A 16,394-nucleotide genomic window follows, 5' to 3' on the forward strand; every position below is an offset into this window, starting at 1 on the left:
CATCTCTTACCTGCTTCATTTACTAGCACAGGCACAGCCACAGATCTGCTAGATGGCTTGCTACCTCTGGTAGAGGAACAGCTGAAAACAATAAACCCTAAAACCACACCAGCTTAATTTAGAGAGTAACATTTAACTACAGCACTGGAGTGAGGGGTTGAACATTTACAGGCAAGTACAGGGAGGACCACTGTACAGCTCAGAGCGCTAAAGATACATCAGTATTAACACAACTCGGATTGCTAGAGAAATTCATACTCTTTAGAGCTTATTGTTTAAAGATTCACTTTGAACTCTGCAAATAATTGACTTAGAAGCGTTCCATTGCTCCTCAGCCAGCTCCTCTTTTAGCGTTCTCCCTCAGCTTTGAAGCAGCCTCTGAACAGATCTAGAGGTAGAACATAATGGGTCTGATTAACTCTTGGAGAGGCTGTTGAGTGAACTGTCAGATAACTTTCAAAAATTCATAGCTACTGTGGGCTTTCCATGTCAATGTATAACATTTCTTACAATAAATGCATTTAGATCTAGGACAACATCATGTTCATAAACACGAAAGTTTAATTTTTAACTATCCTGACAGTTACTTGAAATACACACTGGAAAACAGCTCAGAATACACAAGTGCCTTTTATATTAATTTTTCAGAGCAAATCTGTATCTTACAGAACCCCAGAAGCTCTGCTGGGATTTCCTTCATTTCTGTCCACAGATAAGGAAAGTACAAACTTGGATGGCTGGATAAAGTTTAGGATAACTAAAGGTCATCACAGTCCCTGAATCAGGGAAATAGAAACCAACGTCAAATGACATCAGTCCTTTCTAGGTGAAAAAGGCTATGCCTTCTCAGTTCCCATCTGGAATATATTTGAATTTCTTGCAACAATGTATTTTGAATCAGTAAATCAGAGAAAATGAAGCAAAGTGAATACAATGACTTGTTTACTTATTTAAAACATAACAAAAATAAGAAGGGGAAAAAAGGGTTCGTATTCAGATAGTAAGACCAGAAATCAAGATGATGATGGCACAGATGTTGCTTTTTTTACTCCTACCTGTTACAAACAAGCATATTATAAAAAAAGACATATTATTCCAGAAAAACAAAATCTGCATAGAAATAGCTTTCCTATTACATTTAATTTTTAGGACAGTATACCAACCTTAGAATGCAAAAGCAAACAATATACAAGCTCCCATTTGCTGTCAGAAAGGAAGTTGATTGCAAGATCTCAGGTAGCAGTTTGTGCAAATAATAGTCAAGTTTTCGTTTCCTGAGAATAGCTGCAATCTGAGGGAGGAGGGAAGAAAAAAAACAGGGGGGACAAACTTTAATTCAGTTAGTCTCTTTTTTGCACATTGTAAAGAAAAATAAAAAAGGAAAAGGAGACATGCCCATTTAAGTAGTAAATCAAAGCCTCTTAAATTTGCTGGTTTTATGAACAATACCACAAAGATTTCCTTTGAACTTGTTCCAGCTGTTACAATATTTATACCAGGAAATACAGCAAGCGATCCTAAATGGGAAGCATAGGCAGAATTTTATTACCTTGTTACTGTTGGCCCTAGCAGTCAGAAATGGTGTCTGCCAGATAGCAGAACTTTTAGGATGTGATAAATTTACACTGAGTTATGTCTTCCAGACAACTGGACTATCCCATAATTAAAGTCAGAATATCACTAAAGTAATCCAAATACAGGCCCTACACAGTGTCTATGAAGTGATGATATATTTCTAAGAGTTTTCTACTCCAGTTACCCAACTGCAAGTCCTCCAAAAAATTTCACTATCTGCTGCAGGATCACCACAGTCCTGACAAATTTTATAGAAGAGGTATGCTACCTCTAAAAAACAGCCTATAGCAGAAAACAGGCTGAATCTAAAAACTAAATAGGGTTTTTTGGTGAGTTTAATGTATGTTCCATGTTTTATAAAGAACAGTTACTTAATGACTCAAACACTGAATGTCTTCAAAGCCTTTTTTGTCCACAGAAATTGTGCAACTATCTAGTAGGAAGGTGTAGAGAACCAAGCTCTTCTCTGAGGTGCACAGGGGTAAGACAAGAGGCAACAGACAAGTTTGAATACAATAAACTCAGATTAGACCTAAGGAAGAAAAACTTTCACTTAAAAGAGTGGCTGAATTTTGAAGCAGGTTGCCCAAAGCAACTGTGGACTCCCCATCACTGGAGATCCTCAAAACTCAACTGGAAAAGGCCCCAAGCAACCCCATTCAACTGGCCGTGCTTTGAGTCGGGACCCTCCAACTTGTGTGCTCCTATGACTCTGTGAAATTATATTCTGGGTACATCAAATGACAGGTTTTATTGGTTTTTCTTTTTAATAGCAGTATCATCTTTATCTGCACTGATCTCCCAGGAAGTCTCAAAACTGACAGAGAAGTCTTCAGTTAATTATTAGAATTAGAGAAGTTCCAAACAGGGTGAGCTTCCTACTGCTGGTGAAAGATACCCTCTTAAATCAGTGTTGGTGACACCTCTCAAAGTCTTGGTTCCTCAATTTAAAAACATGGAGGAGGAACTGTTCCTCTGAAACACTGTCCTCTCGTACTGAATAGCAAGTAGATGTTTTAGATTCTGAGATAGGCTAAAACTAACCACAGGGAAGTTCTGCCAAAACTTGTTTCCAAAATGAAGCCAGAACTAAGGATTAAGGAGAAGTCCATGTATAGGAAGACTCCTGAAAACAGATTTACACATTACTTAATCAAGTGTCAAGATTGCTTAAACCGTAGTGGATTAGGTAATAATGCAATCCAGATAATCTTTCTTTTGAAGGAAAGACTTAATGCAGTCTAAACACTGGATCACCAATTGCTACCTCCTCAGCTATTTCTAGTCTATTATACATGAATATTTGGAACAAAATAACAATGTTTTCATTCTAAGAACACAGATCTTACACCTGCAGTGTGAAGCCTTGCTTCCTTAGACCGAAGTGTCATAAGTACAACAGGAAAAATTGGTATATTATAAATTAATGTCAAATCAAAGTAAAAAATTTATTTCTGCAGCTTCTCCAACAAGTTTTAGACTAATAAAAATTTTTGGTTTCCCTTCTCTTTTCTAGTGCCAAGTGAAAAACAGAAAAGACCCAGGAACAACACCACACAAACCAGTCCAAAGACACATTGCTCACAAGAACTGAAAGACCTGTATGCGTAAGGCTAATGGAGCTTGACACATGCCCACTGAAAAAAAAAGCTCATCATTTTTAAAGTGCTTTATAGACATCAGCTAAGCTAAATATTGTGTACGGATGAGAACAGGCAAGAGCAGACTATGGAGCAGGCTCTCTTCCTCTCCTCCACCAGCAATGGTGTGATTACATGGAAAAACAGAGGTATCTCTGGGTACCACCTTGCTCTCCCTTTCACCTCCACACACTTCAAAAAATTACTATTAAAGTTGAGGTTGGCGAGACAGAAAGATTACAAAATCTGCCAGATTTCAGTAGTTCATGGTTCCTGCTGGGACAGACTTCACCCCAGAGAGCTGAGAGGACACTGAGATGAAGGCAAAATTCTTAGAATAAAGGCATTGCTCAAGATTTAGCAGGAGACATTGGCAGCAGATAGAAACATGGAATGAGAAGGCATCAGGACATCCAGAAGATATTTCCTTGGCAAACTACTGATCTCCATGAAGATGCTAACAGATCTGTGTAGCAGGTCTGCAAGTTACCTGAGACTCCTTGAAGAGTCAGGCAGACAGAAATTAACATCTCACTGACATTACACTGCCAGCTCTCCTGCTATCCAAGAAGCACACAAATCCTAGGACACCTTTATTTAGGCACCTAAGGGTGGTCTGCATCAGGACCATAGTGATGACAGCTGTAGAAGTTAGTTCGGAGTGTCTTCCACTACAAGAATGAAGCAGTGCAATTCTGATTCAGCTCGCTGATCCAGTTAACAAGCACATACCCAGGAGCAGCCCAAGCCAGCTCCACACCTCTCATTACTCTCATAACCATTCTCCATAATTTCTTAGTTTCACTATTCTCTTTTTGAGATAGAGTGACAGAAATTTTACAAAATAAAATTCTTCAGTGTTTACAAATTATTGCAGATTTCCAGCTTTAGTAAGATAGTACGGCATGTCTGAACCACCAGCAGAGCGCTGCTGTGACAGATAACGCCACGAGTGTTTGCGGCTGTAAGAAACACAGACACGAAGCTGCCTCCCCTCACCTCTAAGCCAGGGAACAGAAGCAACACACTCCTCACACCACTGTGAGACCATGATTTCATGGAAAAGAACAATTCGCTTCCAGCGCTGCCTCTCCGTCTCCTTCTGAAGCTATGGTGTTTCTCCTGCCTATTACCCTTTATGAGGAGGAGGAAACTGCCCAAAAAATGTCTGGAAGCAGGGAGAGGAGACTCGAGTGAATGCCAGGGGATTAAGACCCAGGGTTCACTTATTGATGACTTTTCTGGGCAGAATGCAGCCTTACCTACCCCAGGGTGAACGCTCCAGCACCTCCTTTGACTAACAGCAGCTTAGGAACACACCAGATTCGCTTTAACATCCTACTCTGGCTTTCCATAAACTATCGAGTCACTGTTAACATCTCTTATTTTCAAGGCATCCAATGACCTGGCCTCAGGATATTTAGAAAGGCTACACAACTCTCTGGGATATAGACTGTCATTAACAACTCCACCCTTCCATGTAACTTGCCTTTAACCAAGACAACCCTTTCCTGTACAGCACCACCTCCCACAAAACAAAACATGCAAAAACAGTAAGACTGTGGAATAAAGCTTCACAGACTTCACAGATACTAAAAGCTATTATACTGACTCTGCCATTTTCCATTCCAGATAGAAGGCACATGGTTTGTACTTCTCATTTGCGTATATAATGCATATCTTTCATTAAAAAAAAGACAACTATAAAATCAAAATGTCACCCTGTACACACATCTCTCTACGGAAGAGACTAAAGAGGGAATAAAAGACCTTATATAACCAATGTACACCATGTATCCAATATACTACAGAAACTCTAGCTCATACACCATAATGCTTGTTACTAACATTTATACTAACAGATAATGGCGCCTTTTCAAGCAGCTTTGATCTCTGTAGGTAAAGAATACCCAAGTTAGAAATACTTAACTAGCATTAAAGATTTGATTTATTTATTCATCAAGAAAAAAATCCAACCCTATTAAGAACCTTTTGAGTCAGGGTAGAGCATAATTACTCCTTGTAACTTAATCTGCAAGAATTCTAAGATACCTGCATGGTAATAAAGAAAACGTGTATTTCAAAAAGCAAAACTAATGTTTTCCTCTCACCACAAGTTTTCTTACACTGTGACGTTTCATGCACTGAAATGAAACTGTAAGCAGCAGCACATTCTGCAGACGCAGTCTTTATTTGTCTACGTAAGCGTTACACGGAGACCCCGGTGCTCCCATCCACCCTCCCCACCGGCAGCTGAGCCCTCTGCCTGCAACAGCCTTCACAGCCCTTCCTGCAATTCAACCCCACGCTCTTCTCTCTCAAAACCAGCAGAGCTCGAGCGACCAGCGCTCTGGAAATAGGACAGAGTCCAGCTTTGCTAACATTTTTACATTCTCATCTTCTAACACAGTCAATTAATAAATCCTGTCTTTCCCAATCTCCCGTAAGAAGAACTATTATACATGCCCAAAGTCTCAGCAAATAAGAGCAAAAGGGAATTTAAAGCAGACCATGTACCATCACAGGGCAAAAGGCCTAAGAATCTCTAAGTTTTCAGAGCCTTCTAATTTCCTTCTGTTTGCATCCACAAGTTCTAGCTCTTGATCTCCCTTCAGTCCAACAGAGTCTGCAGAAAACGCAAGCATGCTGCATAAGAAACAAATCACAGTTAAAGGAAAGAAAAGGATCAATGAGTGAAAAAAAGGATGAACCAAAAAGAGTCATAGATAACTCATAATTCAAATCATAAACAGCAGAGCTAGAATAAAGATAACAGAACATTTCAGGAAAAAAGCTGAAAGTAACAAATTTAATTCTAAGAAAAATCTGATATGTTAAAAAATATTAAGAAATAAGTAGTCAGAAAAAAAATTCAAGTATTCAAATAGCATAAGACAGGCATTAAAGGATGTCTCAATGTTTTAAATGCCTATTGGTATTTTTCCAGTGATTTTCAAGTCCATAAGACAAAATTCCAAGCCTCTCCTACATACAAAAGTAGAGTTTTGTTATTTAAATGAGAGATGAGCAACTTATATGTAATGGTATGCTGAAATTTTAAAGAAGTTAAAAAATCACTTAGCAACAAGTCTAAAGCATTAGTAGTACAGAGATACCGTAAGAAAATTACATTTATTGCTGTATTTGCTTCATCTGTGCACATCATACTTCACAACTAAAACCCAGAAGAGATTATTAAACTAGGCAGGCTGTGTATCACTGGATATTAGAAGTATGAGAGTAAGCATATGTGCATCTGGATGAAATTTAGAGCTATCACAACACTTTAGTCCTCAGAAAACTGAACTTTTGCACTAGAGTCAGACAAGACAAATCCCTCACTCTCTGGTGACACCTCTGATGAAATATATGCCGATTGTCCTTGTGTGACATCGGTGTCCTACACGCACCCTGGAGCGCGGGAAATTAAACACCAGCCAGCCTGACTTCCCCAGAATATATTTCTGGCTCCAACGATGATTAGTTTGATACTGAGAATGCGGTCAGCTAAAGCCTCTTGAAAACAATAAGCCAAGCATGGGAGAAAGATTTTCTTTCCACACCTGAAGACTGACCCAGCACTGCCTGATGTCCCATTACCACCTGTGGGAAAACTGAAAGCAGAAAGCCTCCGACTTATTTTTTAAGACAGATAACTCCTCACTTCTGCACACAACTGTTTAAAACTTGAAACTCAAAATTCAGTTACACTTTAATGCACTTCTGGCAGCCTTAGAAGGTTTTTGAAGGCAACCCCACACCCTCGTTACTTACTGTCAAAGGGAACGAACAGCAGAATTAATACATGACACACAGCAAGAGACATGAACACGAACCTGTCCTCCAAAATCCTGGAATATACAAGCACCAAACCGATTCCCTGAACAGCTGATTGTCTTTTAAGCACCTAGCCCAGACTGGAATTCTCCTTCTCCTGTCCATCAACCCAATGTAAGCTGACCACAGATTTACTCTCCAATGGTAATTGCCCTATTTCACATACAGTTTAAAACAAAATCTGATTTAACTCTCACTAAAACACTTTGGCCGTTACCACCTTGAAACAGAGAGACAGAAAATGTCCATATATGTGAAAAACCACTTAATTCATTAAAAAAAAACATTGCTATGAAATTAAATTTCGCATTGGTGGAAAAAACGTGAGGCTACTACATCACTGAAACTGTTTTCATGTTAATAGAAATGAGGGTAGAAAGAAGGAATGTGCGTTTTACACCTTTATGTACAGTACAATACCGAGGGTAGTTGGAAGGAGGAGATCATCCCTCAAACCATATGCAGACACTCATGAAGTAATACAGTGGCCACTCAAAAATACTGCTAACGATTTGAGCTCTAAGGCCTCCTGGATTGTTTGTCTGAAGTATTTTTTAAGAGACTACTCAGTAAAAATAAAGAAATAAACAGAAAACAAAATATTTTCTAGCATTAACTACGCAATTCACATAACTGCATTTTGAATCTTCAACAGGAAAATGTAATTATTAAAAAATAAAAATTAAAAAAAAAAAAAAAATATCAGTCCACCAGATTCAGGGTACCATCAATTTGTGAAAGAGTGTTACTGAAGCCCTTTTTTTAAATTTAGTCTTCATATACAAATTTTAAGCCTTATAAAACCAAGAAATCGGCTATCGCTGCATTCCATTGGAAAAGGAACACAGGACTCCAAACAGAGCTTTCCACGACCAGAGGCACCCGCCAGGCCTGATTATTTTAATGATGTGTCATGTAACGCCTACATGTAATCATCATCCACCTGCAATAACCTGCACTTCACCTCCACCAGCCTCAGTCTTCACCAGTGCCCCTGAACTACAGATTCTACAGGATGTTTTGCATGACTTGATGAATGTGCTAATTGGCTGACCAAGGTACACGGTCTGACAGGTTATGTGGTAGACGAAAAACCACAGACCTTACGCCAACCCTGCTGCTGTGTGCACAACATCATTTTTTCTCTCCCTCCTCCATCAAACCACCGTTTCCTAAGTTTGTACAAAATGTATGTCTTTAAGAACATTACCACTCTGTCAAATTTTAGTGAAATCAGCCAAGACATACAGCATGGATTGATGGAAACTGAAAAAAGCACTATCATCTCTCTCATTCCTTCACAACATCCAAATAAAAACCAAGCATACCATAACAAACTTTTATTAAAAAAAAAAAAAAAAATGGTAAAGAGAGAAGAGGGAGCTGCAGAAATATTCAGACACCTAGCCAAATTTCCAGGAAGGCCCAGTTCAATGGCATTTATAAGAGTGATGATCTGGCACGTTTAGGTACCTCCAAAATGCAAATTTATGATCAATAATGCTGTGTAGATGGTTTATATAAAATATATGCTGCACATAAGTTATAAAATTTTCCTTGGCTTTTTAATTAAGTCACATGCAAGCTAAAAGCAAAGCAATCCCCAGTATTTAAACCAGTTAACACCTCAGTTCACTCAAGCAGAAGGCAGAGCTACAAAATGATGTCAGATTTCTTTCATAAATATATTTAGTTTTTTATATGTCCTGTTATAACTGTTTGCAATATTGCATGAATTTGACAAGAACATTATTCCTTTGATATATAAAAATTATTTTTAAGCCCTTTGGAGTAACTTAAACTCCATATGCCCTCAGGTCACACTTGGGTTTTGAAAGACACTTATTCAAATCAGCAATTTGTTTCTCATGCCTCCTCTTAAACATTCAGATTTGTCATTCCTCAAGTAGCTGGTCCCTCCCTGATTTCATAGATTACACAACCTGGCTTCTAGATTTTTTTCATTTCGTAAGTCAAATACTCTGTGCCACCTGCTCTCGACTCCCTCTGTCCCTTGCAAGACGTTACATGAGGTTCATCATCAGGGGGTGCGTTGGGTCACTTTGGCTTTAAATTTTCCATATCATCCACACAACTAAAAAAAGAAATGAACAGTACTCACGTACTCTTTGAATGACATCTAAATTACCTTCAGCCCTGGCATCACTCTCATTCCATAACGACTTATTTTCACCGCTTGTTTCCCTTGTACGTAGATGACTAGAGGGCTATTTTTCATAGCCATGAAAGGTCAAACTCAGTAGCATTTTCAATTATTCTCCCCCTACCCTGAAATTCTTGCACTCTACTATACAGCTGTACCAACCTAAGAGAACAGATTTACATCTCCTTAACAAACAGTCCCTTTTATGATATTTGCTGGTTCCCAGTATTTACAGTGTCTTGACCAAGATCTTTGCTGAATCAGCCAAGGCTGGAGCTTCCACCATTTCCACCATTACTGCGATGCAGACTCCAGGTTACTCCTTGTATTTTTGAGCAAAAATTCTTCAGTCCAATGGAATTCATTTACTGTTACTTTTAAAATTCTCAGTATCTCAACAAAAGACTATTTTTATTTTCAATTTACGACAGAATTTGCCTAGCCTAGGCCGAAAGCCACCTGAACAGAGCAAAACAAACACAGCCTGGAACGAAGATGTCACAACCAGCTTAGTAACATTTAAGCTAATTTTAGCCACATTTAACCCAGCTTCCAAAGGAATATAAAGGCAAGAACACACTGACCTACATGTCATTCCTATCACAGCACAGACATACAGGACATCACACAGTACTAAGATGATCCGATGTCCCAGCACAACACAGTCACCACCATCACCACAACTCCAGGTACCAAGTCCCGACAGGAGCTTCTCAATGGCCTGAGCAGAGATCCAAGCTGGCACACAGCAGCATATTCAAGGGTAACACTAACCTCCTACCTCCAAATACACAATGGTTCATGGCACAAACGAAAACCACATTTTAATATACCCAGCAATTCTCGATTATTTTAGAATACAATTTGGTCAGTACAGCCTTCTCGCACACCTCAGAATGGTGAGACACGATGACTGTGTCTCCGCTAGCAGATAAAACAGGATCTGTTCCAGCGTTAGCTGGCTCCCTGGCTTTGCTCAGGCCCAGTCCAAACAGCTCTCCCCAGAGGAACCGCACACAAAGTGAGCCTGAAGCAGCAGCACCATGGCCGGTGTGCATCATCTATCCCTGGGGCTCTGGCCCTGTCCTACAGCCATGTAAATACAGCCAGGAAAACGATGGGACATGCACACTTCATTCTGTTTCACCTCCAGTTTTCTGATTTCCATCCAATTCATTAGCGCAATAACTCGGTTTGTTATTGCCTCTAGTCAATCAGTGATTTATCTGTGAAGAGACATGCCAGCTACCACGTGCAAGACTACTCATATCCCTCCCACGTTTCTACAGGAAGAAAAAACATCTTATACAATTGCTGACAGCAGTTGTCTCTTTAACAATAGTGTATACAATGCTGCCCTAGAGAGCTTAAAAAACAAATAATACAGATTAAGAGAAGGAATACACATACTCGGGGTCAAAAGAGAGCCTAGGAAGATAATAGCACTGAAATCATAAATAGGGGGAAAAAAAAACTTTTGATATAGAAAGAAAGAGAAGCAATTGGCATCTAAGAACCTGAAGGCCATTAAAAAGCACAGGAGGAAGTAGATACAACACAAGTACAATACAATTACAAGTGAGACCAAAATAAGACTGAAATGAGTGTGAAAAGAGTATCAAAAGCAAGATCAAAAGGAGTATGAAAATGGTACGAGAAGAAATTAAGTGAAAGAGATCAAAAAAATAACAGCAAGCTCCAAGCATCATTAAAAGACATTTTGGAACAGCAGACTCAGGTTACACCAGTTCTGCTAAACAATCGGCTGAACCATCCTCAGTCCAGAGGACACATCAGACAGACCCGCTAGCACCCACACTGCTTTAGGCCAGGTGCTCCTCTCCTTCATGTCAGCAGATCTGTCTTGGAGACAGAGCCAGGAGTAAAGAGTGAGAACTATCAAGGGGCCAGGGCTTAAGCTGCTCTTTGGCTGCGTCATTGTGCAGCAGAGGCAATGCTGAAAGGATGAGCAGCAGATGGAAGGTAGGAAGGAGCTGGTGCTGGGGAGGAAGAGCAGGAGACCTCCTTTCAGTGGTGCCCAGTGATAGGATGAGGGGCAACGGAGACTGAAGCACAGGAGGTTCCTTCTGAACATGAGGAGAAACTTCTTTACTTTGAGGTGCCACAGCCTGGAACAGGCTGCCCAGAGAGGTTGTGGAGTCTCCTTCTCTGGAGACATTCAAACCCACCTGGACACATTCCTGTGTGATCTGCTCTGGTGAACCTGCTTTAGCAGGTGGGTTGGACTGGATGATCTCCAGAGGTCCCTTCCAACCCCAACCATCCTGTGGCTCTGTGAGAGGTGTCAGTGGGCAGGGGAAGGCGTGTGATCAAGAGGGGAAGGGCAGGACAGAACCCAAGCTGGAGAGGCAGGGAGGTAGCCTGGCTTAAATTAAGTGAAGAAAACAAATGATCAGACTAGGAGAAAAAAAAGGCAAAAGGCACAAATTACTCTAGTCACCCCATAGGCAAAAAGTTAGAAGAATCAGCTGAACTGCAAAGCAGCCATAGACAATGTTTACCTTATTTAGATGAGGAGGAAACATTACCAACAGATCCAACTACCTCTGATAGACTAGCAAAGGCTTCATACTAATGACTAAGCATATTCACCTATAGCAAAATGTGCACCATCATCAAACAAGTGCCTAAAACTTAGAGACCTTCAGGAAACAGAGGACTTTGCTCCAATGCATGAGATCAATGGCAGATTTCCCACAGAAATCAACAGAAACCCCAGGAAACAGAAACAGAGGTCAAATCAAAGAACCCAGCTTCTCATTTCCCTTTCCCCAGCTTTATGCAATTTCCCTGTGAAATCATTCTCTTCTCTCCACCTCTCACAATTTCTAGAATTCTTCATCTTTGAAAATACCCAATTACACTATCACATTTTCTTTAGCCTTGACTAACCCAAAACATAAGCATAGATCAAACAAAATGTAACAAACTCCGATGAAAAACTTTTTCAGTAAAGTTTTCTTAAACTATCAAGGCAAGCAGTTTTTTAAAAAGTGTAATTATAAGCTGTATGGAAGATTATTTGGGGTTTCTTTGGGGAGTATACGTGTTAAGCCATTTTTAACTTTTCCCTTTTGTAAAAGTGGATCTCAGAAGATGTTCAGCATTGGGACACTTGTTTGTGAAATACAAGCAGTCTTAATTACGAAATAGATATTCCTGTCACCCAGTTTGTATGTGGAGGGACAATTCAATTTAGATACAAAACCTACTTTTGCTAAAGCAGTCAATTTGTACTGGAGCAAAAATAAAGATGGTGAAAATATGGTATCTGAAGATTACAGTTTTTCTAACGTAAAAAAAAAAAAACAGGTGCACTTTAAAAAAAAGAAAAGCATAGCGCTACTTAAAAGAAAGACTCTTCACAGCCATTTACTGAAAACCAGTACTTTAGTAATCAAATACCAGCACCACTTAATTTGGCTCCATCAGCCTCCTACTGACTGAAGAGAAGCAAAACATTAAAGAGATGTGGGGTGTAGATATTAGGGGTTTAGACTCTGGATTACAACCATCCCTAACCACATACTCTCCCACAACAACCTCTGGCAATCTATTCTCATCTGTTCACTCTCATTCATTTCCACACAAGCTTTTGTAAGCGGAAACTCTTTCACCTATTTTCCCTAGTTATTAGCTTGTGGCAACAGGAGGAACAAACAAGCAGAAGACATTTTACAGGCTTGACATAGAAAAATGAAGTGAAATTTTCTGTTGCTGAACCATACAAAAGATTGGGACCAAGTAGTACCAGAAACATTCTGAACATATACTGATATAAAGATAAAATAACGGAAGTTCATGCCCTTATGTGAATCTCAGAACACAGAAAAGGACCAAACATTTGTGCTGTCCAACTGTGATATTTAATTACAAATACAAGGTTTTCAAACACAACCTTAATCCAGCAAAGAATGAATTTAGTGATGACTCTCCTAATTCAGGAGCATTCTTTATTCTTTTCCTGCCAACCTATTTAATGTGCAAGACTCCTGCTTCCTCCTCTGCAGTCTCCTCTGCACCCTTTCACTGTCTCTGGTACTTGTCGAACCTTGCTTAATAAATCAATTCAATTCATTAATGCAGCTGAAAATTACCCCACCTAAAAGCAAGTTAGTAACCTCTTCTGGAACAGTGAATGAATCGAATCTGGTCAAGGAGGGATAAGGTCTAGGACCACACAAAGAAAGGAGAACAGTTATGTGTCTGGGACCAAAGGAACACAAATGCTTCCTCGCTCCTTAGTTAACACCAAGATTTTTGAGCAACTCTGCTTTAGATTACTCTGATAAGTCAAGTTAATCACTGAAATTTAAGAAAATTAAAAACTGTAAAGACAGCAGTTTAAAAACTGATGCAGACATTTTGCAGCACAGCATGACATTGGTTGAGAAGATTCCCACCCCACCTTGGATTCATGACAAGACGTAGCTGTTTATGGGGCCACAACGTAAAACTGATCAGGAAAACATGTCAGATTTTGGGGTTTGTTTTTCTTTTCAAATAAACAAAAACGGGAGCTCTCCCCCTAACCTGTGACTGCACAACTGAGTGAACTGTAACATAGCAGGACGCTCTTTACCAGGCTTGACTGCTAGAGACCTTTGATTTAATTACAGAGCTGTTTAAGGTGCTTTTAGCCAGATGTGACACATCACCACTACACCTTCCATGGCTCACTTCAGGTCCATTCTCTTCTGGTACAAGCAGCAAACTCAATCAGAAAAGAAAAAAATCAGTGGGGAGGCGGGGAGGAGAGGAAGGAATGTTTTTCTCTGTATTAGTTTCCTAATCCAGCTCACAGAAGCTGCCACTTCAGTTTGGTTGGTTCAGAATGAAAATGTTCGCTGTCAGACATGACAACTCCTTATGTCCACACTGCTACCAAATAGTTATTAACTGTTTAAAAAATGTAATTAGTTATCGCCACAATTTTCACTCAAGGAACACTTCAATGAGAGCTTAAATTAATTATGTCAGGAGTGCTGCAGTCCCAGTCCTTCCCTCCTCTTTGTTACGTATCTTGATATTTTGTTGTACCAGCACTGGTACAGAGTTGAAAGTACAGACTCAACGACGTGTTTTTCTTCCCTTACAGCTTAGTTTGGGGCCAGCTCACTACTCAATCCTCCAAGCACCACTACAGGAGAAACACAGAGGTGGGGGGACAGAAAGAAGTGCTCACCTGCTGCGATTCCAGCTTAGATCAGCTTTCAAGATACATTTACACAGATGGATGCAAACAGATCCTGACTCCTCCACCTACACCCTAATTTGCTGGAAGCAAGCCAGCTGCAACCAAGGTGATATAACCAAGCATAACTGCACACTAAAGCTCACCTCACCTGTAGGATACTCTCTGAATACTTTAGCCTTAATGTATTTTTTGAGCCTAGCTTCATTATGCAATGGAACCTCCTTGATCCTAAGGCAACAACTACCAAGGTGTCACCAACAATAATACACATGTGCTCTTGCTAGTGCCAAAGATACAATTCTAGCCTCTCAAGCAAATACTGAGTCTTTTTATTCAAGTCTCATAGATATTGGAAAACGACCAAAATATGGTGTTCAGACTGTGTCCGTGCCCTCCTTCCCCACCAGCTTCACCTCTCCCCCATCACCTGTGGTGCCACCAGACCCACCGCCCCCCATGCCCTTCTCCTCCCCTCCCAGAACCAGATTCACACACTCCCCCCCTGCCCCAACCCTTATGCCCTCCAGCCCTCAAACTAAGCTGCGCCCCTCACCATCTCCCTCCTCCTCAGCACTTGAGTCCCCCTCAAAACATCCTTTTTCCTCTTCCCCCCCACCCCAGGGTCACGCTGCCATCGAAATCTCTCCTCCCCTTCCTCCCCCAAAACACTCCCCACTCCAGACCAGCCTCCCTCCCCTGATTTGTCTCATGCCCTTCCCCCTGACCCGGGCCAGGCTCCCCCCGCTCTGACATCCCCTGTGCCCTCCCCAAACACCCCTCATGCCCTTCCCCCTCACCCCAGCCCCTCTCATATCCCCTTACACCCCAGGCCAGGCTCCCCCCCCGCCCTCACATCCCCCACGGCCTTCCACCCCAAAACAAGGCCCTCTCCCTGACCCCCTTTATGCCCCTCACCCAGGCCAGGCCCCCCACCATCCCCTCACGCCCTTGTCCCCCCCACCCAGCTCAGTGCCCCCACCGCTCCCCACCCCGCAGACCCACCAGGTAGAGGGTGCCGTAGATGCGCAGAGACTCAGCCAGGGCGCCCTGGGTGATGTGCAGGATGGCGGCGGAGCAGCGCGGGTCCCAGGTGTGCCCGATCTCGTAGCAGCTGTGGGGGATGGACTTGCTCAGCGCCGCCATCTTTGCCGCGCTCGCGGCGCAGGGGGCGGCCACCGCGTCACCGCCGATGCAGGAGAAAGGTCGCGCGGGGCGCTCGCGGCGGCGGGGTTACTCGCGGGCAGCCGCTCCGCGCGCCTCGCCTGAGGCCCGCAGCCAATCGGCGGCCGCCGGGGGGCGGGGAGGGGCGGGGGCGGGGAGGGGCGAGCCCCCGCGCGAGATGCGCCGTGCGCGTGGTGCTGCGTGTCCAGTCGCCCCGCATCCCCCCAGGAACCCGCCCGCCGCCCCGCCCGCACCCCGCAGAGCCCGGGCCGGTGTGGCTGCGCGGTGGGGGCCACGGGGGAAGCCATGCGTGGGGAGGATCCGCCCGGAACACGCTCCGTGGCGCTGAGCGGCTGCCGGGCGCGGAGCGGGGGGGTGGGAAAGCCGCGCCAGGGCTGCACGGCGGCGGGCAGGCTCAGGGAGCAGCGGAGGGTTTCTGGGGCGGACGGGCTCCGCATCCCCCCGTGCAGCCGAGCGGGGGAAAGGCAACTAAAGCCATGTGGGGCAGTGAGAGCGACTGCATTGTGAGGAGAAGCTCCGAAGAGGTTGATTCTCCCTGGTTTGGAAAGTAGCGGGGAGGAGGAGGGGTGTTACAGTGGCAGTGACTGATGACACCGTTACAGTTCAGTTGCAAAACTGGCATCTGGTTCCAGCTTTAAATTTTTATTTTTTGGGACTAAATAGGCTGGCTGCACCATGATCTGGGCATTTTACATTAGGTCTCTGTTAGGTAACAGTTTGTGGATGCTCAGTCCCAATGGAGCAAGTACAGTGTGTACCTTCTGTGCAGTGCTCAGGT

General features: G+C 42.4%; 1 protein-coding gene across 1 annotated transcript in view; it reads right to left on the minus strand.

Moving 5' to 3' along the window:
* Positions 1-15,632, minus strand: part of TMEM135 (transmembrane protein 135) — a 188,939-nt gene extending 173,307 nt beyond the window's left edge. Inside the window, exons 1-2 of the mRNA XM_082043345.1 lie at positions 15,437-15,632; positions 1,164-1,291 (exon numbers count right to left, since the gene is read on the minus strand). Coding sequence (XP_081899471.1) covers positions 1,164-1,291; positions 15,437-15,577 — 269 coding nt within the window. The 5' untranslated portion in view covers positions 15,578-15,632. The remainder of the gene's footprint in view (positions 1-1,163; positions 1,292-15,436) is intronic.
* Positions 15,633-16,394: the final 762 nt, after the last annotated feature.

The sequence above is a fragment of the Streptopelia decaocto genome (assembly GCF_964273445.1).
Source record: "Streptopelia decaocto genome assembly, chromosome: 1".
Classification (NCBI taxonomy): Eukaryota; Metazoa; Chordata; class Aves; order Columbiformes; family Columbidae; genus Streptopelia; species Streptopelia decaocto.